Here is a 26,489-nt window from a genome sequence, read left to right on the forward strand (position 1 = left end):
TAGTATATTTAAAATTAAGAGAATTAATTAATACATTATATTAGAGAACAGGAGTTTTTATAGTCATCAGTTAAATGGTATACTTTTGGAAAGCGTTCATAATGATATAAAAAACTTACAATTAAATGAGTCTAATCATTTTTGTGCTAATTTTAGCACAAGTTAAACATTTAATTAATGTTAGAAAAATTAAGCCTTTACTGATGTTATTTATCTTTCATTAGGCATCACTTTCTTGATTGATAATATTTTTTCCCCAAAAGCACAATATTCACTTTATAGCAAGATTGTTGTTGGGGAGATCAAATGAGATAAAACATGTAAAAATTCTCTGAAAACTTACTGAAAGGTGCTGAGGTAGGGCTTCAGCTTGATAAGATGGATAAGTGAAGGTATTTATAATCACTAACATAAATTATTGATATGAGTATGATCTTAGAGCAGGATTTCTGAAGTGGTCCTCAGGTCCCAATGACAAGAGATTTCCAATGTATATTAATTCATTTATACTGAATTAATATACTCTGGAGAAAAAGAACCCCCCCACCTGCCAAATAGTACGTTTAAATAGTCATAATCCACAAATAAGCTATTATTTGGCTTTGAGTCATCTTTAAAGGTCACTTAAACTCATAAACATGCACTTCCAGTATAGTTAACTTGTGTTTCTAATTAATTCTCATTTAAAGGTTTTGGTTTTATTTGGATTATTTTTCATCCAAGATTTTCCTGTTCCCTCTTTACCAATTTAAGATTCAACACACTTTATGCATTTTAAGATAATACTCACTAGAAGAAACTCTTTAAGAACAGGATGACTTAAAATTGCTTTTTACCACTGCCAAGCTCTTGTCTTTATAGAAATCAGAGGGAACTTTATGTTCCCATATTTTCTGACTTTCATGCAAATGAGAATCTAATACATCAGAAAACAAAACTCAAAATCAACTTCATAATAATGTTACCTAAAAGCAATAGGATTAGTTACAGTTGTGGATATTTCTGAAGTTCCTAAAATCCTGTCTTTTAGAAATTTATTCTATAAATTCAATTTGTAAACAAAAAATAAGTCTTGCAGATGAATTCAAAGTATTTCTCCCCTGCACCAGTATTTTGTCTATTTTTTCTAGACTGACCAACATCTACTACTCTATTTAGTAATAATTATTTTTTATGAGACTAGTTGATAAAAATTACCACTGTCTATAAAAATATTGATCTGCTATCCAGAACAATAAAGCAATTCATTTGATTGTCTTTCATTTCTATTAAAAAACACACAAAATCTACTGTCATATAACTAATACTCCACTAATATATCTTCCTTCTCTGGTGATATAAATACAAACGTTACTGAATATTTTCTGAGTTTCCCAGAAAGTTTCAAAATGCTTTGAATCTTTGTCCAGGAGAAAGAGTGTGCGTGTATGTTTCTCACACCACATTGTAATTGGTGTGCAGATGTTAGCTGTCCTGGCCAGAGGAGGAGAAATTTGTACATTTGGCTACTTTCAAACATGGAGGAGTAGGCTCCCAATAGGTTCTCCGCATTAGGTGCTTTCTAGGGGAGCAACACACCATGTGAGGTCTGCAACAAATTCAAAAACTCTCTTAGAATCAGAACACCTGTAATTAGTATATTTATTCCATGAATTTTCTGAACCTCCTAGTCCATGTGTTGTACATTCTTGCAGTGCTGTTTTCTTTCTTTTCTTTTTTTTGAGATAGAAGAGTGAAAAGAGATTTTTAAAACGAACCTGCATTTCAGCATTGTGTTAAGTGCTTTTCTTTTCTCATCCTCTATCTTTATCTTAATTAATATATTTTAAAGTCCTCTTGTTTTATCTCTTCTATATTTTGCAAATATTGCTTTTATGTAAATTTATAGAGTTTGAGGAATAATTACAACTAGTATTTCTATAGTGCTCTACACTATTATTTTATGCTTTCAAAAATGATTTTACACATTTTCAGGGGCCAAAACCAGGCTATAGTTCATGACATAAACTGTGCTTGAGATTTGTAGCTGGTGGTGTGCTGGAGATGGCTCATCCTGGTTCCTGTGTGCATCTCTTTCAACTCCACATTCATCTCTTCCCAACACCATGTTGGTATCTTGACATGGGCATAAAACTGGCCATGGTGGAGGTATTTACACAATGTAAATGGGCAAATGCCACACATTAGAGACTTTTCTTTTCTTCTGGAGAGTCTGTTCTTAAATATTTATCCACCCACACACTGTCTGTAGACGAAATTTCCACAGCTATCACTTTCTTCCCTTGACACCACACCTCACCACTGCCTAGTTTGTCTCTACCAACAACAAACTTTATGTTTTTGTTAGCACTGTGACAACCTGTGCAAGGAATGTCAAGCCAGAGCATCAGGTATCATGGAAGAGGCAAGCCCCAAGAGAGGAAGAAAAGTGATACTATTTTTCCTAGTACCTGCCAAAGTTACTTCTGAAGCCTTAAAAATAAATTCCAAAAAACTTAGTGCCCCTAGAAGTAGGTAAGCTGCACAATTACTTACATACTACATAACTACTGATCCACCCACAGATAACAATATGTTTAGACAAACATATAGTCATGCTTATGGAAGGTGAAGTTTGATTTTAGTGGAATGACATATAATTTACTTAAGTGTTTTAGTTGTGTAGTGGGTGTCCATATATGATCTCTGATTCCACTGCAAAGTCTGAATGCATGTGCTCAAATTAGCTCAAATTCTAAATCCGTGGTACCAGGATTACTTTTGAAGGACTATGTTTTTACTACTTATATTTTGACATTTCTTCACAGTTCAGGCGATCATTACCAAATATTCGAGGTAGGAGTACTGGCCAATCCCAAAAATGTTCTAGCAACAGCCAAGTCATAAAACAAATATTTTAACCCACACACATTGTATTCATTATAGTCTGAAAAAAATAGGACTCTTGATACCAGTCATGTATATAATAATTAAACAATCTAAAACCCCTCTGGCACTTGTAAAAACTGTGCAGCTTCTTTGTTTTGGCAATATGATTTTCTGTCCTTAGCAGAGACATATTAGAGGGCAAAGCTTTGTGTGTGAGGCAGATATCAAAGAACATTGTTTGTTTGATTATGTTTTGTTTTGTCTTTTTCAGAATGCATTTGGTTTGTTTTTAATTTTTCTTTCTTAAAGGAATACTGTCCAAGCCAAATTCCACTATGTCAAAGCTCAGTGTTGATAGCTGGCATCCATATAGACCATAAAGAATGAGTGATATTCATCTTGTGGGGCCAGCCTTCCCCTGAAAATACTACCCTTCATCCCACCCCTGCCATTTTTCTTAGTCTATTTCCTTCTAGTATGTTTCTCCCTGACTTAAATATCTCTTCCATCCTGATGAACTTCTTCTTCCTATCTGTCGAAGTTCTCTTCGACTGGACTAGTGGCAGATCTTTTCTCTTCCTTACTACTTTGCCACTTAAGAGTCTTCCTTGTTATTTGGGCTAATTGCAGGTCTCATTATCTCAAAAGGCAATTAGTTCCTCAAAGATAGAGAGCTAACAATTTATTTTTTGTATTCCCTGTACAAATCCATGCACAATGTTAGATACTGAGTAGGTATACGGTCAATAACTTGGATTCATTTTATGCAGATTTGAAAAACATTAAATACACATTCCTTGGTCATCATCCAAGCTACAAAAAGAGGAGTGGCTTATCTGACATCATGTCTATTTTTCAATGCAGACTTTAGCTAATCTGAGAAACTGCATATTTCATACTCTATACTTCTCCTACTTACTGCTAGATGTCTTGTCTATCTCTTTGAAAGAGCCACGTACTTCTGTTTAATTTAGGCATATGAAGTTAATCCCTGCAGCTACTGGCTAGAATAAGTTGTACACTATGTATTCAGATAGTGCGGGTACAACATATACATTCTCAAAGCATCAAAAAGAACAAGAGCAATCCTTATTTTTTTGAGGAAAAATTTTTATACTCCATTAAAACTTAAAGAGATACCAGGTGAAATTCAAGTTGAATTTTCTTATGCTAATTATAGTATTGATTTAATTTCAAATTAAACAACTGCGAGCTCACTATCTACATATGGTTACTAGGGTATCCTCATTTATCTAATACACGTAGCTTTAAGATTGATTATTGCCCAGGGGCAGTTGCTCTGTAATCCTAGCACTTTGGGAGGCTGAAGCAGGCAGATTACTTGAGGTAAGGAGTTCGAGACCAGCCTGGTCAACATGGCAAAACCCCATCTCTACTAAAAATACAAAAATTAGGCAGAAATTGCTTGAACCTGGGAGGTGGCAGTTGCAGTGAGCTGAGATCGTGCCACTGTACTCCAGCCTGGGTGACAGAGTGAGACTCCATCTCAAAAAAAATAGTTGTATTTAAAGGTAGTATGAGAGCATGGTGAAAGGAGAAATGTGTGAGGATCTGGGATGACTTAGGAGGATCTGGGATGAAAAAAAGATTGATTATTGCTTTTTTGTACTTTATTCATATATGAGTGCACTGAAAATGGTCTCATTATTTAAAATATCTTGCAGAAAATAATTTCTAAACATGTATTTTGCAAGATAAACAGTAAGCTCCTAACATATATTTACTAAATTTAGATGTTTTCAGATGATATTTCTTAATCGCAACCCTTTTTCCCCTTGTACTCACTAGAGAGCCAGCCTTAGTCCAGAAATATTTTTAGTCCAGTCTCATAGTTCTCTTTTCCAGCATGGGCAAATATAATTTCTAATATAATTTGTTAAAAAGTCTCTACTGATTCTATTTTAACTTTATATCTTTTGATTCATTGTGCATGATCCACTTTCTTTGGCACACAACTGGAAAGTATACAGTAGGGAGGTAAGGGTAGGCTACAGTGACTCTTACCAAGAAGAGGAAAGCTAACTCACTGTTGCTCACAGATTCTATGACCGCTCTTCCTTCCTCTTTCTCTCATTCAATTTATTTTACTTCCAATTAAGTTAAAATAGAACTTTGAAAGATAAGATATGATATATCAGATTATGAAAGCAGCTAGACTAGTGAAGACTTTGGCATGTATAGAAAGGATGACTGTATTCTGAAAGATTATTGATAAATTACAAATGATACTATATTCAAAATAAATAAATACATTTTATTCTCTAGGTCCTAACTTAGGCAGTTTATACATTCAATTTTGGCAGAATGGAACTGTGTCATGAAAAATATAGCATTATTGGATTCTCTAAATATCAACAATACTTTAAGGTCTTTAAAGAGTGTGTCTTAAATCACTCAAAATAGATTCAGGATCTATATGAACCATTTATGGAAATATAACCTGTTTGAAGAAACAAGTTCACTCTCTCCCAATCCTGACGATTCTTGCTCTGGAGTAGGCCTCCATCAGCTCCTGCTTAGATCAGTACCACAGTCTCTTCACTGGTCTTGCCTCTTGCCAATTTATCTCCCACACTGCTGCTAGAAGTATTTTTCTAAACTTTTCAGTGGCTTACCATCCCCTACAGAATAAAAATTCAAATTCGGCCAGGCGCGGTGGCTCACACCTGTAATCCCAGCACTTTGGGAGGCTGAGGTGGGTGGATCACCTGAAGTCAGGGGTTCAAGACCAGCCTGGCCAACATAGTGAAACCCCACCTCTATTAAAAATACAAAAATTACCTGGGTGTGGTGATGGGCGCCTGTAATCCCAGCTACTTGGGAGGCCGCAGGAGAATCACTGGAACCCAGAAGGCAGAGGTTTCAGTGAGCCGAGATTGTGCCACTGCACTCCAGCCTAGGCAACACAGTGAGATTCCATCTCAAAAAAAAAAAAAAAAAAAATCCAAACTCAACTAGCTGCATAAGTTCTTAATGATCTAGCCCTGCCTATATTTCTTATTTCTTTTCCTGGAAGTTCACTGTGTATAAGTTGCAAGTACACCAAGTTAACCCCCAAATGCCATAGTGTTTTATGCTTCTGTGCCTTTCTCACACAGTTCCTTCTGTCTGATTTTCTGTTTCACTACTATGCTGCTACAAAGTACTTATAATGTTTATGGAATAGATTCTGAGGAAAGGCAAAGCAGCTTCTGTAAGGGGAAAATTGTAAGTATTTGCTAACACCCTTATAAGCACATAAATATCGTTTTTTAGACTACTTCAAACTGATTTGATGTGGCTCAACAAACAAGGTTTTTGTTTGTTTTTTGTCTGTTTGTTTTAGAGTTACTATTTTTATCCTAGGATAAAGCTGATCTTTTTCATTGGCGGAGGTGAGACACTTTTTAAAACCTGGTTTTGAATAAGTTGTGATTTTTTTTCCATCCCCAAACACCTGCTGTATGGACAATAATTCTATTAGTTTCATTGGCTAACTACTGTGATAAGCCTCATGAAGGATGGGTTAGGCAGGGGATGGATTTTCTAAATGAGGGTGTAGGGAGGGTAGGTAATCAGAATCTCCACAGAGTAGGTGTAGATTTAAAAAGCAGTGATTCTGACACTTTATTTCCCAAAGGATATTTTTTGCCCAACAATTTCTGCCCCCACCTCTAGTCTATCATGTTGAGAATCAATGGTTCTTAAAAGAGAAACAGAAAAGTAATTAGTTTGAATTAATATTTTAAATAAAAATGTGTTAACAGTGAGATTCCTCTAAAATGATTCAACTTAGTTGACATTTTTATAAGTGATCTAAAAGTATGTACATGTAGTGAAAATTCCAAGTTTGTAGGTTAGGCTAACATCTCTAAATTCATGAACTAAGCTAATGATGGTAAAATGTTGGAAGACAGAACATTTATATATAGGTAGGCAAAAAACTGGCAGATGACTTTTAATGTATTAAATTTTGTAATAAAATTTAAATTATATTTACAAGATAAAAGTCACTGAATAATGATTTCCTTGCAACAATGACAACAATAAATCATTTCAGATGTTCCCATAAAAATGTTATCTTAATGTGCAGTGGTCCCAAATGACCAATAAAGTAATGGACACTATCAGGAAGAATGTAAGACACAAAACAGAACACATGGTATCTCCGTGTAAACAGTGTGGTGTATCTACATCTGGAAGACAGATGCCATTCTCCTTGCTTAGCATTAATAAAAACTATATAGTACAATGGAAGCATCCTGCAATTAGAATGAATAAATGAATAACGTAAGACATATATGACATACCTAAAAAACATTTTGGCTATCATCTAGAATAATAAATGTTTATTAAGGTGATAACAAACACCTTAACTAGTTTCTAATTAAGAAACTATAATGTTATAAACGTCTAGTTAAGAAACTATAGTGGACTGTATTCAACGTATATAAAATCATAATATGGATAAGAACAGAGGTTTGGATAACTCATGAAATATTGGAACTAGAATGTACTTCTTAATTTTATTTTAATTTTATTTTTTGAGACGGAGTCTCGCACTGTTGCCCAGGGCTGGAGTGCAGTGACACAATCTCAACTCACTGCAACCTCTGCCTCCTGGGTTAAAGTGATTCTCCTGCCTCAGCCTCCCAAGTAGGTGGGATTACAGGCACCTGCCACCATGTCTGGCTTTTTTTTTTTTTTTTTTTTTTTTTTTGGTAGAGATAGGTTTCACCATGTTGGCCAGGCTGCTCGAACTCCTGAGCTCAAGTGATCTGCCCACCTTGGCCTCCTAAAGTGCTGGGATTACAGGCGTGAGCCACCATGCCCGGCCTACTTCTTAAAGTGTTAATGTGTTAGGAGCAAGACAGATAAATAGATATGCTATCCTACAGAGTACATAGAAAACATATGTAAGTTGTTACCCATAATATGAGTGTTGCATGTTGAAAATACAAATAGATTCAAGAGAGATTTAGCCAAAACCAAAAAAGAGAGACCTATAGTTGATTGAAAAACCAGAGATATTTGGGGTTCTCTCAACTTTTTTGAGTTGGCATCATAAAATACAATCTGAGATAAAGTATTATTTCAATTAACCAAGGAATTTTGTGCTTATTTAAACTCCAAAATGTAATGAAAATTGGAAGGAAATTTAGCAAATACTTTTGTTATTCAATCTAACCTTAGTTTTTCAACATTTAGTATGATTAGAAAACTTGTTAATTCTTTAATCTCGGAATAATAACATTCATATGCCAACTTATAATTTGACACACTACTTAATATGGTGTTTTTGTCATTTATTGAGGGTGTGTCAAATACAAATCCCTGTACCAAGTACTGGGGGTTGGCAGAAGCATAAGATAGTCTCTTCAAATAGTTTACAACCTAGATTTAAAAATAGGCAAAATTTATAAACAACAAGAGAACAATAGAGGTGGGTGCTAATTAATAGTACAGCAGTATGTTCTTAAAGTAAAATAGATGACAACAGATTAGAAAACTACTAATCAGTATCGAGAAACTGGAATTTCAATTTGGGTACTCGGGTATGTGGAAGCTGTTAAAATACTAATTATCAAGCTTCACCTCAGACCTATTGGATCAGACTTTCTGAGGAATGGGAACTGGAAACCTGAAAATCTTTTAGAGTTCATCTTGTGATTCCATGCAATCAGTCCATGAGGCAATATTTGGGAAGTACTTGAGTAGAGCATTCTATGTAATTCTAGGAACTGGTAGGCAGAGCAGGTAGAGACTCTGACATTTTGCATGGGAGAGGAAGACAATTAGTAAACCTGTTTGAAGTCAAAGGATCTTCTAAGTTGTAGAAGAAAAGTGGGAGAAAATTATGTAGGCTGGAGTCAGATTTTGGAGAGCTTTGGATGATAGTAAATAAAAGAGGTTTTTGTTTGCTTTTGTTTTTAATAGAGTATACCACTGAAACTTTTGGAGCAGAAGAGTAACCTTTATAACATATATCTTATGAATACATAAAGGGTTAAAGTCAGAAGGGCTGCAGGCAAAGGTCTAGCTAAGAAACTATAATAATAGTTGAGGCACAAGAAAATGAAGGCCTGGACTAATGTGATGGCAATGGAAACAGAAGAGAATGGCTGGATATACATTGGTAATATAGAGAGGAAACATAATTGTTTCTGGTAAAAGCTTGGGGGTCTTTAACCCTTTTTAAATCTTTTAATTATCTTTTTAAGTAAACTCAGATGTTTTTATTTCTGCCTCTTTTTCCTTTCACTTTCATTTCTGTGAAAAAATATTAACTACTCCACATAAGAATTCCTTGTTTAGACTGCTAGCAAAGAACATATGCTTTAAAAGTCCTAAGAAAGCCAGTGACCAAAATGACTTTAAATCGTGCTTTAATTTTTCCATGCTGATGACCAGCATGATTTGAAACCAAAATGTTTAGAATTATCTTATGCCTGGGTAGCAGAACATTTAAACACAAGTTAAAGAGGGAGGGAAGAAAGATTACATTATATATCTACTGGATGTTAAATTTCACGGAGTATATTAGTATTTAAAGTAAAGGGAGAAAGTGGATGTGTAGTTTATCATCTAAGCTGCTGTCTCTGAATTAGATAAAGTGTAGCATAACATGCTTTGTGACTCCTAGAGGTAGCTATGAACAAAACGTTAATGAAAGTTTCTATAACTTCTTTTTCTGACCATTTTCCCCCTTCAATTTCACTCTTAGTGCCCTTGTGATCACTTCCTTCTAGCCCAATCAAATTCTGTTCTCAGAGAAGGTATAGTCACTTATACACAGTATAAATTTATGCATAGGTGTTAACTCCTCCCTGGTACATTTGTATTTTGAAACTTACCTCTCATCCTGTGTAATGAAAATCTGGTTTCCTGTTGAAGATATTTTAGACTTTAGGAAAATCCAGAAAATGGAAGAATTTTCTAGATGGTGGGAAGAGATTGCTTCGAGTATTTCCATTTCACATAAAAATCTGATACTTTCTCACATGTTCTGGGACTATAATATCCACAACTATTCTGATAATTTTGGAGCCATTTTTTAAAAAACACAGTGAAGTGTTGTATTTAGCAGATGTAAATAGTCTACATTGTCAGACAAATAATTCTTTCTGTATAAAAGTTTAGAATCTTTAGCGATTAGAGAGTAAACAAAGAGTATTTCCTCCTGTCTGATTCAGGGAACATACCTTCTCGGCCCAAAGGAGAAAGGTGGGTCCCTTGCATTCCTGAGAGGCCATAAATGATAAGGAAAACGATCAGTAAATTGGTATAGAAATATAAGTCTGTGCAATACAGTTCAATGATGTTCCCATGACATCTTTCAGTAATATGCTACTGGATAAATATCACACTGTATATTGCACAACCGAATAGTTTGCTTCAAATTCTGATATAGTTCTAACCCTGCTGAAACAAGCTGCTGCAACTTAAATTCTTTCAAAAGAAAGTATTGCTATAATTGTACCACATGCTGATGTACTTTCTAAAGATTTTCTAATGTTTTATTTTCTTAATAAATCCCTGAATGAATGACATAATTATTTTTGGTTAACCAGACATGTCATTTAAATGGTTTCTGACATCATTATAAAATATATATGGGATTAATAAGAAGTATATTTGATTTATTCCCTAATAATGAGGATGATGTGGGATCAGTTCTCTTGTTGCAGGACATTTCAGTTACACTTGATACCAGCAATTATGCAATCCTGTGGAACTGTTTTGAATTTCATGCTGATTTGAGGGAAATTATACTTTCTGGGTTTCAGTAATAATTTATCTACTTGTGTTTCTTTCTTGCAGGCTTCGATTAGTTTTCTAATTTCTTTTAGTGTATTCCAAGGTTCTGACTTAAATCTGTTATTTAACAGCTACAGGGCATGCTTTCTTAGGGTAAAGTGATCCAACGACAAGATTAGTTTTATCAACCATATGTATCATTGTGTTTTTTTACTGGACTCCAGGGTTCATGGGAAAAGAGAAGAACCTGGAAGCAGGTTCTGTATCCAGCCTGCTGGAGGTCACTACTTCCACAGAGTCCTTTGTGTCGCCCCTTCAAAGTGAAAGTCAATAAAGAAATGTGGAGAAAGTGAACTCAATTCTCTCCTAACTCAAACATTGAATCATTCCCTCCAGGCAGCAAAGCCAACATGTGCACGGCATATCCAGTTAATGGTCCTATCCCAACACTAGCACTGACAAAAGAGGTTTGTCTTCCGTGTTAAGCAATCACTCTGCTTAATTGATGGAACAAGTTTATTTCAACTTAAGTGCTCATAATTTGGGCTTTTTCTATTTCACTGTCACTTTTGAAAAAGTCAATCTTGAATAACATGCATATATTACTAAAGGTCATTAGCTTATGTTTCAGGTTGACACCTTAAAAAAATACAGCTACAAGTTTTATGTATATGTATATATCTTACATGATTTTGACTTGGTTCATGACGGAGGTAACTTATACAAGTTGTTTACAAGAAAATAAATGACTCATAAAACATCTGTAAAATAAATGTAAGACCGAATGAAATAAATGTAAAATGGTACTTGAGTCATTTATTTTCTTATAAGACAGTTGTCTATAACAGTTGATATAAAACTTATATTACTCTGCTTTCAAACATATTTTCTTTTAGAGAAACATTTCTTGGTTACAGACAATTATACCACTTATCTCATTGAATACTGTCTATACAGAAAACTGCTGTTTACTCCAGGATACTCTTAAAATTAAATTAAATTTAATTCTATTTCTATTTGAAGGATATGGAGCATTACAATTATATTTAATTTTAATACATTATATGTGATTTATAAGCACTATCTTTACTTCATTCTGAAATCTCAGACCAACAAATCACTTGGCTTTTCATAGCACAATTTTCACTCCCTTTCTTAGAGTCAGAACAAGAAAAATTTATTTCTGTAGTCAAGGCCAAAACAGTGGCTTATGGATTAAATTATTAGGTGTTGCTTCAATAAAGTTTTGAATTGAAATAATTCAATAAAGTATTTACTTAAATTCCTTGATTTTACTATAAGGCAGATAAAAAGTAGCCAAGGACTTCATTTGCAAGAACTAATTAGTAGCTGGCAGAGAATGAAATAATCTTCATTATCAAGACACTGGTTACAACTAAGTTATGCCTTTAAAAGTGATTGATAATAGCAGTAATATGATTGAGAAGCTACTGGCTGAAACATATTGTCATTATCTTTCAATTTTTTACGACTCTAAGAAGTCATAATGATAAGCAAACTCAAAATGAGAAATGGTGATAAAGAGAATGGAGAAAATGTAAATCCACATCAAACCAAAGAAATCTCACATTCACAGTACAATTAAGAGTTTAATGATTCCACCTTTTCATTAGAGGATAACATTAAACAGAAATGGTAGCTATGCTTTAAAATATTTCTTAATTCTCTGGTAAAATTTAAGCCCTGCATAAAACCATAATCAAAATGGGACATTCTAATGTTGCTCCATCTTTTGAAGACCACGGTATTATGATCAGAGGGTGGAAAATGATGGAATTCTAAAATGTTACTGTAGATTGTAAATTAAAGAGGAAGACAGGGATAGAAAAACCACATGTGAGAATACTTTAAGTGACACCTTATAATTCTTTAACACTGGTAACACTGGGAGCTCTGAGTACATATTAAATATTTTTAAAATTAAAACACTATCATTATCACTATATTTTAAAAAGTCAGATATGAAATTTTTTGGTGCTGAGCAAATTTCTTGTTTATTACCAATAAGCAATTCTGTTGATCCTACATATCTAGTACAGCTACAATTTCACTGTGGATCTAGATCACAAAGTGATTTTCTTATGCCAAATTTAGGACAAGTATATACAAAACCACTATGACTTCAAACTTAATGTCTTCATAAAAACTCCAACACATTATCACTCCCACCTAGTAAAAATAGCATCCCCTTAACTTTTATCATACCTTAATTCTCAAAATGACCTGTGTTTGAAATGATATTTGACTTCTCTAACTCCTTTTGCTTTAGCCTCAACATCCATTGGGCCTGGAAGTTGAAAAAATGGGCATAGCAAGAGGAATGTGTAAATGTGATAGAAATAATTTGGATCATTGCTGTTAAGTATAAATGAGTATTCGTGATCTATCATATTTGCTAAAGTTTGACATTAAGGTGGTACATTCCAGTATTATATATCACTTTCTAGAAGATCAACGAAGTAGAAATGCAGTGACAAGGGTGTCATCTAGAAAGAATAAAAAGAAATACATCCAAGAACTCAAACAGCTTGCTGGGAGAAATTCCAGGATGTAAGGACACCAAGGGAACTACTGCAGCCCACCTGGAACATATTTGTTGTGTTTGTTCCACATCTTGTGCCTGAGATGGTTACCAATTCATGTATAATATAAACTGTTTTTCTTGACTAGATGTGAAAGTGAAAAGTCTTGTTGATACTCTTTTCTATGCTACAGCTTATTAGAAAAGATAAGTACTTTTAAAAGGAGTAGAAAAACTAATTCAGAAAGGAAGCCAAGAAGAAAAAATCTGAAGAGGCTAGGGAATCCAAACCATCATTAAGAATATGGCAAATGTGAGGCCCGATACAGTGACTCGTGCCTGTAATCTCAGCACTTTGGGAGGCCGAGGTGGGTGGATCATCTGAGGTCAGGAGTTCGAGACTAGCCTGGCTAACATGGCAAAACCCCTTCTCTACTAAAAATACAAAAATTAGCTGGTGTGGTGGCACACACCTGTAATTACAGCTACTCGGGAGGCTGAGGGAGGAGAATTGCTTGAACCTGAGAGGTGGAGGTTGTAGCGCACCCAGATGGTGCCACTGCACTATAGCCTGAGCTACAGAGTGAGACTCTATCTCTATCTCAAAAAAAAAAAAAAAATAATATGGCAAATGTAATGAATTTTTATACAGAAGATGACAGATATGTAGAGTACTGAACATAGTTAAGTAATCAATAACTTGTTTTATTCAAAAATGAAAAGTTATGATTTTCTAATCAAGAATGGTGAATCTGGTCTTTTTGAGAGTGACAACAGCATCTCATGCTTTATGTAACAATAATAAGCATCCAGAAAAGCTAGCTGACATTAGGTAATTTCTTGGCTAGGAAGCAGTTGAACACAGGTTTGACAGTTTACTGAGGGGGGAGCTGTGGTCTTCCTGACACGTGTATCAAGATGTAAAGGGCAGCCAGAAAAGATTTATCAAGCTAACTAAATGCTGACACATGTAGGAATAAATGACAGCACCAGAAGAAACTTGGAATCCCTCGTGACAGTGAAGTTCTGGATAAGAAAGTGAAAGACATGACAGCACAGGTGTTGTTTTCATTTTTTCTTCTAGTTTTATCTCATGACTTTAGAAGTGAAAAAAAAAAAAAGAAAGCTGTGAAAGTAAACACCTGGCCATTAACAACAGTGTTGAAAATAAGACTTGTCTTTCTGGCTGTTAGCTTAGAATAACTGAAAAAATAGGCTGCTGGAGTTTTATGTACATTTTATGAAGAATGCATTTGAAGTAAAATGAAATTGGGGTGCATTAGTTAAGATTCAGTTTGGCTTAAAAAATTGTTTATTTCTCCATGCAATACACGTCTGGAGGAGTGACAACTCTGCTCCACAAAAACGTCTGGAAGCTTCCAGGGTCCATTTAGCTCACCGTTCCATAATCTCTTTGTTCTCATAACCCAAGGTAGAATCCAAATTCCAGCAGGAAGGTGGAATAAAGGGATTAAAAGTGAGCACAAAGGGCTTCTGCTGGCTACCTTTTATGGAAGACTTTTGGAAGTTGCCATAGGACAATTCAGTTAAATCACATCAGCTAAAACTTGGTCACATGGCCACATTAAGCTGCAAAAAAGACTGGGAAATGGACAGTTTATTTTGTGCGGTCAGCTAAAAATTCTATTGCTACGGAAAAAGGAGAGAATAAAAGTTGGGAACAATTAAAAGTCTTTGCTCAGAAAGTTGGGGAGAAAAATGCTTACATATGATTGAAAGAATGAACATCATAATGAATGACATTATACCGTCATAAGCTTGAAGACTTAAGGGGCAAAGATATGACAAGAAGAGAATAGAAAGCTTATTATGCCTCATAAGAAAAGGGCCAGAATCAAAACGTGTAACTTCAAATGGGTAGAAAAAAAAGCACAGATGCAATGATAAATAGTAGATGGAAAAGTTACATGACATTATAGATGAAGACATTTCCCAAATTTGCCAATGACAAACAAGAGAAAGGAGTATCTAATTTTTTGGGTACCATAAATTTTAATATACTCATGTATTAGTTATTTGTGATTTATTCCATGCCAAATTATAAACAGAATTAAAGTGGCTGAATTAAAACTCACCATTTCTTAAGCAATTGTATGTGGACCACTCAAATGTTTCCAAAGGTACTTGAGGGATTAATTTAACTAAAGGCATACTGTAATATTTTTTCAACTTAATATTTAAAAAAATATATTTGTATTTTTTCAATTTAGAAAAGAATGGTTTGAGTGCCTCCACAAACATATCAAATATGAATGCCTGGAATTTAGAAAGATTAGATAGATTTACTCACAATTTAGTTAACTCATCCTTTCGTCATTTAATGAAGTCATGATGATGTTCGCTATTATATAAATAAGTTCATTCATTGTCATATGCTGCTAAATTTATAACGTTAACAAACCATTGATTAACAAGAGAAAGTATAAAGAACATTCAGTTAAATATAAGTTATTAGAAGCACAAAATAACTCCAAAATTCGCTTTTATTTTTTAAATTGATGTATATTTGACAATTTACAGTTAACTTTTAGACAATTTTCTTCAGATCACTACAGCCCTAGTGCCAAGAATGGGTCTGGCAATAAACACTCCATAAATACTTGTTAAATAACTTTGTATGTTACAGAAAATATTGTGACAATCATACTGGAGTTGGTCTCACGTTTTGGAGGGGTATAATGACTCTCTACCCCGGCAATATTTTATTTATGGAGCACTATTTGCAAATAGAAGAATAAAACTATTTCTCTTATTTAAAACATTTAGAAACCAAAGAAATTGTAAAAATAAGTGAACTAATTTTTTTAAAGCATAGAAAGAATTTTAATGATTAGATCCCAAAACTAGATTTTGTCATCTTTGATGTTATAACATTTATATTCCAACATATATTTATTTAACTCACTTTTAATTCTACACATGCTATATGAGGTCATTTTAAAATTTATTTTTTCAAAAATCATGAGGTTTTTAAAAACATAATTAATTTAAAGAAAATGAAGAACATTCATCATTTGTTGAAGGGGAACAGTTGACATTTGCCTTTATATATAAAACATATTTAAACAAACTTTATAATATAACCTTGAAAAACATACTAACCTAAAACAAAATTTATTTTTGATAGGCAAACTTTTTATTTTATTCAAACTCTAAAATAATGACAGGATTAAAAATATTTTTAAGGAGATGGTGAGATTTTATTACTGTAAAATACGTTTATGGTCTATATCAAGGAAAATAATGAACAATATTCTGTCTTAGGCTATCTATATCAGCCCAGTTCTTGCTGAGATACTCATTTTAAGTAAATAATGTAGCTGATAAAGAGTCTGGAATTCATACCGTATGAGAAAGGGCCAAAGAAACTAAGGATAATGGGAAGCATGATCAATGTCTTCACCTCTTTCAAGGGCTGTTATGTGGAAATGGTATTGATTTATTCTGCATAGCTTCAGAGGATATATTCATGTATAATTGGTAACACAATCAGAGCTACTTGTAATGAATCAACTGAAAACTGGTAACCTACAATAAATTAATGAGATTATATAGCTGACAGACAGGTAAATCAATGGGACAAAACAGTCAATAAAAGGTAAAAGAGAGGCATCAGTAAAAAAAGGAGTAGAAAGTTTAATAAATAATGTTGAAAAAACTAGATAGCTATTTGAAGGAATAAAATATCAGTTTGCGGCAGGAGCCCCCAACCCCTGGGCTGGGGACTGGTACTGGTCCGTGACCTCTTAGGAACTAGGCCGCACAGCAGGAGGTGAGTGGCGGGTGAGCAAGCATTCCACCTCGTCAGATTAGCTGTGGCATTAGAATCTCATAGGAGCGTGAGCCATATTGTGAACTGCATATGCCAGGGATCTAGGTTGTGTGCTCCTTATGAAAATCTCACTAATGCCTGACGATTTGAAGTGGAACAGTTTCATCCTGAACCTTCCCCCGGCCCCCATCCCCTGACTGCTGGTTTAGAGTATCATCTCACACCATACCCCAGAATTAATTCCAGATGAATTTAAGATAATTTGAATTTATATTTAAAATTCAAACTATAAAAGTTAAAATCAACTATATTTCAGACAATGGTATGGAAAACATACTTTTAAGCATAGATACAATATAATAAATTATCACAAAAGATCTATAGAATTGGTTACACAAAAATTGATCACCTTGATTAATTTTTTCACCCTGCACGCTGGTAGTGCACGATTACTGAAACATGAGAATTAGGAATAGAACAAGGAGTGTGAAGCAAGCTAAATAGTGCATAAAATAAAGCGTTACTGAAAGAACTCTTGGATTTGGCAATTAGGAGTTCATTCATGAGCTTGAAGAGAGAACGCCAATAAAGAGATTAGAAGTTAGGATGCAAAAGTTAAATTGAAGAAAAATGAGCAGATTCTGGCTACGTGTTCAAGAAAGTTGGTGCTAGTGAAAAGGAACCAGAGTAGTCCTTTGAAAAGATTTCAGAGTTAAGGGCAGGGACATTTTATTCATTTGACCTATAGGCCCAGAGATGGGAGCCTGTGAAAATTTCAAAGGCTTGCAAATGTATTTAAACTTTAATATTAAGATGGTGACAGTAAAATTTGAAAATAAAATATACAGATTAGCAGATATTTAACAAATAAAATATTATGCTAACTTTATTATTTATTAAATTTATTATTTTTTTCATAACATCTAAAAACAATTTGATATTTTTTTACTTTGTAACAATTCCCAAGAATGTACACGATTTGCAGAAAATTTACAGCTAGGGGTGGGCGTGGTGGCTTATACCTGTAATCCCAACACTTTAGGAGGCTGAGGCAGGTGAATCACCTGAGGTCAGGAGTTTGAGACCAGCCTGGCCAACATCGCAAAACTGGGTCTCTACTAAAATTTACAAAAATTAGGCGGGCATGGTGGCACATGCCTGTAATTGCAGCTACAAGGGAGGTTAAGGAACAAGAATTGCTTGAACCTGGGAGGTTCAAGACCCTTGACAATTTGGCCCTAACTCTTTTTCCACTCTCTCACTATTTTGTTACACTTCCTGTTCCAGACATACAGCTCTAGTTTCAATCTTCTGAACATGACTTTTGAATCTTTGCTTCCATGGCCTTGCGCATAGTACTTTTATCTCTCAATTAGCATGTTTCCATCTTTTCTACCTATGTCAACTCTACTCATCCATCAAGATATAATTCAAGCTCTATCTATTCCTCAAATCCTCCCTTGACCACTTCTTTCTTCTGAATTCCTATTTATTTTCCTGTTTTTTTTTTTTGCAATTGGCATATACTGCTAGGTATCACTCATTTTATTTTTTCTGTGGAAAGAGAAAATACTAACTGAATTTTTGTATATATTTATTAATATCCAGTTAGGATATCATAATTAAAGTAATCAGATCAAGTTTCTAAAATATTACTGGCTCTTGTTTTCCATTCCCAAACACCTGAGAGATACTGTACACTTAACAAGTGAAACAGTGGTCTGTATATCCAGTATTTGTATCCTACAATTTCCAAAGTGTGTTTTTATTATGACCTTACTCCTCCTTACTGTCCATATTTCACAAAAAGAAGTTATCCATTGGGTAAGAAGATCTTAATCCATTACCAAAGACATTTTTAATAGTAATTAATAACAAATCCCATATGTTCTATATATTTTGGACATAATAATGTAAAATGTTGGTACAAATAGTTTCTCTACACTCAACGATATTATATTATTAAAGTCAGCTGTATTTAAAAATTAGTAGACTTTGTATTTTAGAACACTTAGATTTACAAAAAAAAGTTGAGCAGATAGGCTGGGCGTAGTGGCTCACGCCTGTAATCCCAGCACTTTGGGAGGCCAAGGTGGGCAGATCACAAGGTCAGGAGATCAAGACCATCCTGGCTAACATGGCGAAACCTCGTCTCTACTAAAAATATAAAAAAATTAGCCGGGCGTGCTGGTGGGTGCCTGTAGTCTCAGCTACTTAGGAGGCTGAGGCAGGGAAATAGCACAAACCTGGGAGGCAGAGCTTGCAGTGAGCCGAGATTGCGCCACTGCACTCCAGCCTGGGCGACAGAGCGAGACGGTCTCAAAAAAAAAAAAAAAAAAAAAAAAATTGAGCAGATAATAGAGTTCCCATAAGCAATCTCCATTTCCCCCCACAGTTCCTCCATTATAAATATCTTGCATTAATGTGGCACATTTATTACAATAGATGAGCCAATATTTATTTATACTATCAGTTTATACTAAGGTCCACGCTTTGCTTTGTATAGTTCTATGAGTTCTGACAAATGTATATCATGTATCCACTATTACAGTATTACGCAGAATAGTTTCACTGATTTAAAAATCCCCTGTGATTCAGCTTTTCATCCTTTTTCTGCTAGCCTCAAGGCCCTTGCAACCACTGATCTTACTGTCTCTAAAGTTTTGCCTTTGCCAGAATGTCATATGGCTGGAATCATACAGTATGTGGCTTTTTCAGACTGGTTTCTTTCACTTAGCAGTATGTACTTAAGGTTCCCCTTTTCTTTTTGTGGCTTCACAGCTCAATACCTTTTTATTGCTAAATAATCCTCCAATGTATACGTGTACCATAGTTTGTTTATCCATTTACCTACTGGATATGTTGGTTGAGTCTGGTTTTTGATGATACGAATAAAGCTTCCATAAATAGTCATGTTCAGGTTTTTGTGTGGACATAAGTTGTCAATTCAATTGGGCAAAAACCTGGGGGCATGACTGCTGGATTATATAGTAAGAGTATGTTTAGTTTTTAAGAAACTGCCAAACTGTCTTCCCATGTGACTGCACCCTTTTGCATTCCCACTAGTAATGAAAGAGTTTTGGTTGCTTTGCATCCTTGCCAGCATACAGCACTGTCAGTTTTTTGGAGTTTAGTCATGCTAATAGTTGTATAGAGGTATCTCATTGTTGTTTTAATTTGCAATTCGTTTTTAAATAATTTCAACTTTTATTTTAGATTCAGGGGGTACATGTGCAGGTCTGCTACCTGGGTATATTGTGTGATACTGAGGTTTGAGGTATGATTGCTCCCATCACCCAGGTACTGAGCATAGTACCTAATGGTTTTTGAACCCTTCCCTCATCTACTCCCCGCCAGTAGTCCCCAGTGTCAGTTGTTCCCATCTCTATGTCCCTAAGTACCCAGGGTTTAGCTCCTACTTATAAGTGAAAACATGCAGTATTTAGTTTTCTGTTCCTGTGTTAATTTGCTTAGGATAATGGCCTCCAGCTGCATCCATGTTGCAATTCCTTAATGATCTATGATATTGAGCATCTTTCCATATGCTTATTTGCCCTTTGTGTATCTTTAGTGAGGTGTCCAGATTTTGCCCACTTTTTAACTAGGTTTTTTTTTCTTATTGTTGTTTTCAGTGTTTTTTGTATATGTTGGATATATTAATATATTTTTTGCATATATGTATATGTCAGTGTATTTTAGTGATGTAAAATGAATGGAATCTATAGGCTTAAACATAATATAAATATATAATGGTTAAGATTTCCCACTCAACAATCCAGGCTTGACAGAAAATCATAAAATGTATTTAAATTTAAATGTTTTTTTCTTTGTTGATACTAGTTCTTAGTTTTAACATGCCGAAGAGGGTATATTTGATCAAGGACAAGATTAAATGTTCTGATTGGCTAACCATCAAACTGCTGCCTCCACTTTTTTTTCCAACTTGAAAGTAATATTTAGTTATCATGCTAGCACAGCCATATTAATATATACCCCTTCAAAACTTTAAATATAAAGCTTTAAAGGTTTCAGGAAAAAGAAATATTAATGATGCTGAGATTGGTGGGCATGGATTCTGTGTAGTGAGACACTAAAAAGTAATTTTTCAAACAGAAAAGTTAAAGCACTTTAAAATCACAAAGCTATTGGTAATTAAAAAAAGAATTAGTATCAATTTCTGAAATACAAGATTAGAGGGACACCTAAAATTCTGAAAGATTTTAGAGAATTTTTTTAAAAAGTAATTGCAATTTAGATCAAAGTTCCCCACTTTTCATTCCAAGTGTGATACGGGTTTAAATAATAAACAGACAGAAAGGTTTAGATAAATTCATGAATTATTGAACCAGAGGATAAAAAATAGGGAAGCTATTTAGGGCATAGTCTCTAGTGTGTAAGGGTGACATCCTAAATAATAAATTTATGCTATTGTTGACAATATTGCTGACAAGGCTAAATGGTCAATGTGCTTGACATATTGCCTGGTTTTTCATGTTCTATTACGTGAGCTGATTCTCTCTCTCTCTTTTATTTATATTTTTGAACTCTACCATTATGCTATCATGGACATTATGTCAACAATTTGATGCATCTATGTAATACGCTTTAAATCTTTGGGAATGAATTTACTGAGTGCTACTTATGTGAACAAACTTCTCTTAAGCACTAATGGAAATCCACAAAGAAAGACAGCCTCTTCTATTTGTTTTATGTGAGGCAACGAATACACTGTAGACAAAAAGACCAAGTATAATTAACTTATATTGGTAACTAACTTAATATCTGCATATTACATATTTTTCTATTATGTTTTCTGAGCAACTTTGTGGCTTCTGATTTGGAGGGTAGGATTTCATAGTTAATACCTCTTCTTTTTTTTTTTTTTTTTTTTTTTTTTTTTTTTTTGTGAGATGGAGTCTAGCTCTTGTTGTCCAGGCTGGAGTGCAATGGTGAAATCTCGGCTCACTGCAACCTCCGCCTCCCAGGTTCAAATGATTCTCCTGACTCAGCCTCCCGAGTAACTGGGATTACACACACCCACCCTCATGCCTGGCTAATTTTTGTATTTTTAGTAGAGATGGGGTTTCACCATATTTGCCAGGCTGGTCTTGAACTCCTGACTTCAGGTGATACTCCCGCGTTGGCCTCCCAAAGTGCTGGGATTACAGGCGTGAGCCACTGCGCCCGGCCCATAGTTAACACTTCTATAAATATTTGTGCATATTGAAAGGAACATCACTCCCCACACTGCAACTGAACAAAAGAGTGATAATGTTAATTTCTTTATTCTTGAGCTTTTCTTGAATAAAAGAGGGTCATAGGACATGGAACAAAATAGACTAGAAAATAGGGTTGATAAGGTACTGATTCTGCCAACACTGCTTAATGCTCTCCCCAAGCAATTGTCTTTTAGATATGTTGATTTCCCAGTGTGAATGGTATTTTTAAAATATGTCGAGCAATTAAGAATATAAGTCTATTCTCATCTCAGTTAAACGCAGAATCTTTACAAAGAATTTTTGGTATCCTTAACCCTAATATGTGGAGGGATAAGATTTAAAATGTTCATCACCTTATTTTTATTTATTTATTTATCTATTATTTTGAGACAGAGCCTCACTCCACCCAGACTGGAGTGCTGTGGTGTGACCTCGGCTCATTGCAACCTCTGCCTCCCAAGTTCAAGTGATTCTCCTGCCTCAGCCTCTCAAGTAGCTAGAATTATAGGAATGCACCACCACGCCCAACTAATTTTTTTTTTTTTTTTTTTTTGGTGAGATGGAGTCTCACTCTGTTGCTTAGGCTAGAGGGCAGTGGCGCCGTTTTGGCTCACTGCAGCCTCCGCCTTCTGGGTTCAAGCAATTCTCCTGCCTCAGCCTCCTGAGTAGCTGAGATTACAGGCATCCGCCACCACACCCGGATAATTTTTTGTATTTTTAGTAGAAATGGGGTTTCGTCATGTTGGCCAGGTTAGTATTGAACTCCTGACCTCAAGAGATCTGCCTGACTCGGCCTCCCAAAGTGCTGGGATTACAGGTGTGAGCTACCACATCCAGCCATCACCTCTTGTAAAGTGCAGTAAAGAAATAGTGGGCAATAGACAGGCAGGGGATAGAGGAAAATGTTTTGGGAGTGGGGCAATATGAACCTACTGTCGTGACTGGAGTGAAAAGGGAAGATGTCTGCCTATCATAATTAATAATAACTCTATCAGTCAACATTTATGTTTTACAATTGTTCTGTAAAAGAAAAGCCAGCAAACATTACAGATTCCAGTCCCTAATAATGGATCATGAAAGACACTCTAAGCTTGCGCATCCGCATTCTCTTTTTATCTAAAAGAAAATATATTAAATAAAGGGAGGAATGGCCGAGTAAAGAGACTTGAAGGAAAATATTGACTTCTTAATGATATTTTACAATGCTACGATCTTTAGAAACCAACTATTCCATATGTCTTTCAAATATTAGGTTGGTGCAAAGGTAATTACAGTTTTTGTCCTAAAAGTAATGGCAAAAGCCACAATTACTTTTGCACCAACCTAACTGATACATTTATTCCATTTTGGAGGTATTGCAAATATGTTGAATCAATGAATTTCTTCAGTATTTTTCATTGTATTAGTACAAAGTTAACCTAATAGTATTCTTCTGCATGTTATTTCTCTTTGTGCTTCCTTTAATGCAATGAAGTTGTAGTTACCAAATAGAGTGCTCTAAAAGGGCAAGGCTTGTCTGTGAATTGAGCCTAGCATAGAATTGGCTCTCAGTGAAGATCTGTTGAACATTACATGAATGCATCAACATCATAATCCTTCATGTGCTTGTAAGCAATTATTAAAATGTCTCTAGCCTATTCAGGCCTGTGTTCTTCAAAATTCTTCAAAATATACGGACGTGTTTGCTGTTTCTATTAGGTTTTAACTTCTGGTGTCAGAAACCAGGGCTGTTTTTCTTAATTTGTGTCCTAAAACCACAGTAGGGTTGTATGCATTGTGATAATGCTTAATAAATATATAAAAAGATTAATATGCATTCATTTGCATTTTCTTAATAAAACCCAATTTCTAGATGAGTAGCTATGAAACTCTCAACTGGACAAACTCTGACTAGTGTTAAGTATAGTATATTGGGAAAAGGGCTTCTATATGCAACATATATGTGAGGCAAATGACAAATATTAGCTGGGCTACATTAAATCCCAATGACATGAATAGAAATTTTATTATCCAGGTAGCAAAAATTAAGTCAAAAAAGTAAGAGAATGAAGTGAAGGTATGGGGCAAAACAATTAATTTTTTCTTTAAGTCAATATTTTAGAAAATAGCTTTTGAAGGCCTAATCACACAGATAATTGACACTTCGACTTTCCTTTGCACTGTGTTAGACATAGGTAAAAGAATGTCTCCGGACTGTACCTTCATGTAGAAAATGTAATTAATAGCAAATTGCATAAAAGTACACTAAAATTTTAATTCTTACATCATTTTAATAAATTTCTTGAGATTTTACTTTATTTAGCGTGTCATTAAAACACAGGATTTAAGGAAGATATATATAATAAACGAAAATAGTAAGTTACCATTCTTGTGTAAACACGTTTTGTAAATACTATTTCAACAAAGATTTAAAAGTTAATTACAAAGGTATAAAGTTATGAAGTATTATATAAACAGGATTCATAATTTTGTTTTAAATGGTCTTTTCATGTATCAAAATACTATCAGTTTAAAACAATCTTTTTTTTTTAAGGCAGTAGGCTCTGTTTACCATCATTTACAATTGCTTTAATTAGAATTTTCTTCACTTTCAGTATATTCAAGAGATATTCTGTTGGCAATAATTTTTAAGATAAAGTTTATCCAAATAGAAAAGTAATTATATAATAATTAAGAGCCAGAATGTCTGGGTTCAAATTCCAGTTCTGCTACTTATCAGGTATAAGAATTTGGGCAAATTTCTTAGTTTCTCTGTGCTTCAGTTTCCTGATCTGTAAAACTGGGATAACAAGACTACCTGCCTCAATCTGTGGTTATAAGTAAATGAATTAATACATAAGAGCAATGCAATAATCCTTGTCATGTGGTATGAGTTCAATAAACATTAGCTATTATTATTATAGTAAATTAGAAATTTAATTCTAGAGAATAAAAAGCTGAACTCAAATATGTAACTATTTACTTGATACAGACACATTTTCTACAAAATAAAAAACTGTCAGTTTGCACTTCCCTTATATAATGACTATTCTGGTGTTTGTGTGTATCTGTTGTGGGTCAGAGGTCTTGGGCTGAGTAAATAATCACATTAAAATTTTAAAAACTTCTGATTAAAACAGAAATAAGAACAAATGGCCATTCGTGGATCATTTGCAAAGCTGAACGAATACTTGACATGTCTTTCTGTGATTCCTTGCAGATATCATGGAAATCAGGACAGTGGCAGTTGGGATTGTGGCAATCAAAGGGGTGGAAAGTGAATTCTATCTTGCAATGAACAAGGAAGGAAAACTCTATGCAAAGGTATTGATAATTGATAGCTTAGGCTTAATTTTTAAAACTCATTTTTGTCAAAATATCTCACCTTTCTGAAAAGTAAAAATGGAATTAATTTATCTCCAACTGCATAATTTAATGATTTTATTAAAACACTTTATACTCAAACGTTAAGAAAAAATGTTTTCTGTGTGACTTTGGACAAATGGCTTGTTCTTTGGATTTTGGTTTCTTCATCTGTAAAATGAGTTGAACTAACTGACCTCTAAGGATCCTTCCAGCTCTAAAATTCCATGTGCATTTTAGATATTTAAAATCCAAAATTTCCATTTGCCAGTATTAAAGCTCTTTTTGTTAAAGTTCACCCAATTTGCACATTGCTGACATGAAAATTCTTGGGAAAAAATCTTGAAATGTTTAGTTCATTCATCAACATCAATCTCACAATCATGGGCTTTGAACTGTAATTATTCACATTGTTCCCACTTCACTACAATGCAAAATATGTAACAGTTCATCCCACCATAATAAAATATAATTGGCTTTCCTTTGTATTCCCACAGCTCAGCATAATGCCTGGAACAGGCTAATTATATAATGATACAGGTTTAATTGAATGAACAAATGGTTGCATGGATGAACAAACAAATTAACCTTTTATCTTCCATTACCATTGAAGACAATGTAGAAGTAAATAAAGAAAAGTTGTGAAACAAGTCTCTCACCTGAGGGAGGCAGAGGTTCTGCTAATTATACTAAATTTCCAGTGGTTAAAGAATGAGTGATGTGAGAATAGTAATATGAGGCCTGTTACTTAGGGGGAAATAGGTCCTAATTTAAAGAATAGTTGACATGAACTTCCAAAAAGCTACACATATTTCATAGCTAGCTGTGTATTATGTGGTGTTTTATTTCAAATTTAAGATACCTTTTTATGCAAATATACTACATAAGTATAGCTCATAGCTAATAAACCACATTAGGCCTGCTCAATCTGAGGGTTAAAAAAAGTTGTGTATATTTCAATTCTACC

General features: G+C 34.3%; 2 protein-coding genes across 14 annotated transcripts in view; one reads left to right on the plus strand and one right to left on the minus strand.

Moving 5' to 3' along the window:
* The window catches only part of FAM227B (family with sequence similarity 227 member B), a 290,230-nt gene that overhangs the window by 120,582 nt on the left and 143,159 nt on the right, over nucleotides 1–26,489 (minus strand). The gene's annotated exons all lie outside the window — the stretch shown is intronic.
* FGF7 (fibroblast growth factor 7) overlaps nucleotides 1–26,489 on the plus strand; it is a 61,681-nt gene that overhangs the window by 33,975 nt on the left and 1,217 nt on the right. The window contains exon 3 of the mRNA XM_054451233.2: nucleotides 25,380–25,483. Coding sequence (XP_054307208.1) covers nucleotides 25,380–25,483 — 104 coding nt within the window. The remainder of the gene's footprint in view (nucleotides 1–25,379; nucleotides 25,484–26,489) is intronic.

Source organism: Pongo pygmaeus, chromosome 16, assembly GCF_028885625.2.
Source record: "Pongo pygmaeus isolate AG05252 chromosome 16, NHGRI_mPonPyg2-v2.0_pri, whole genome shotgun sequence".
NCBI classification, from domain to species: domain Eukaryota; kingdom Metazoa; phylum Chordata; class Mammalia; order Primates; family Hominidae; genus Pongo; species Pongo pygmaeus.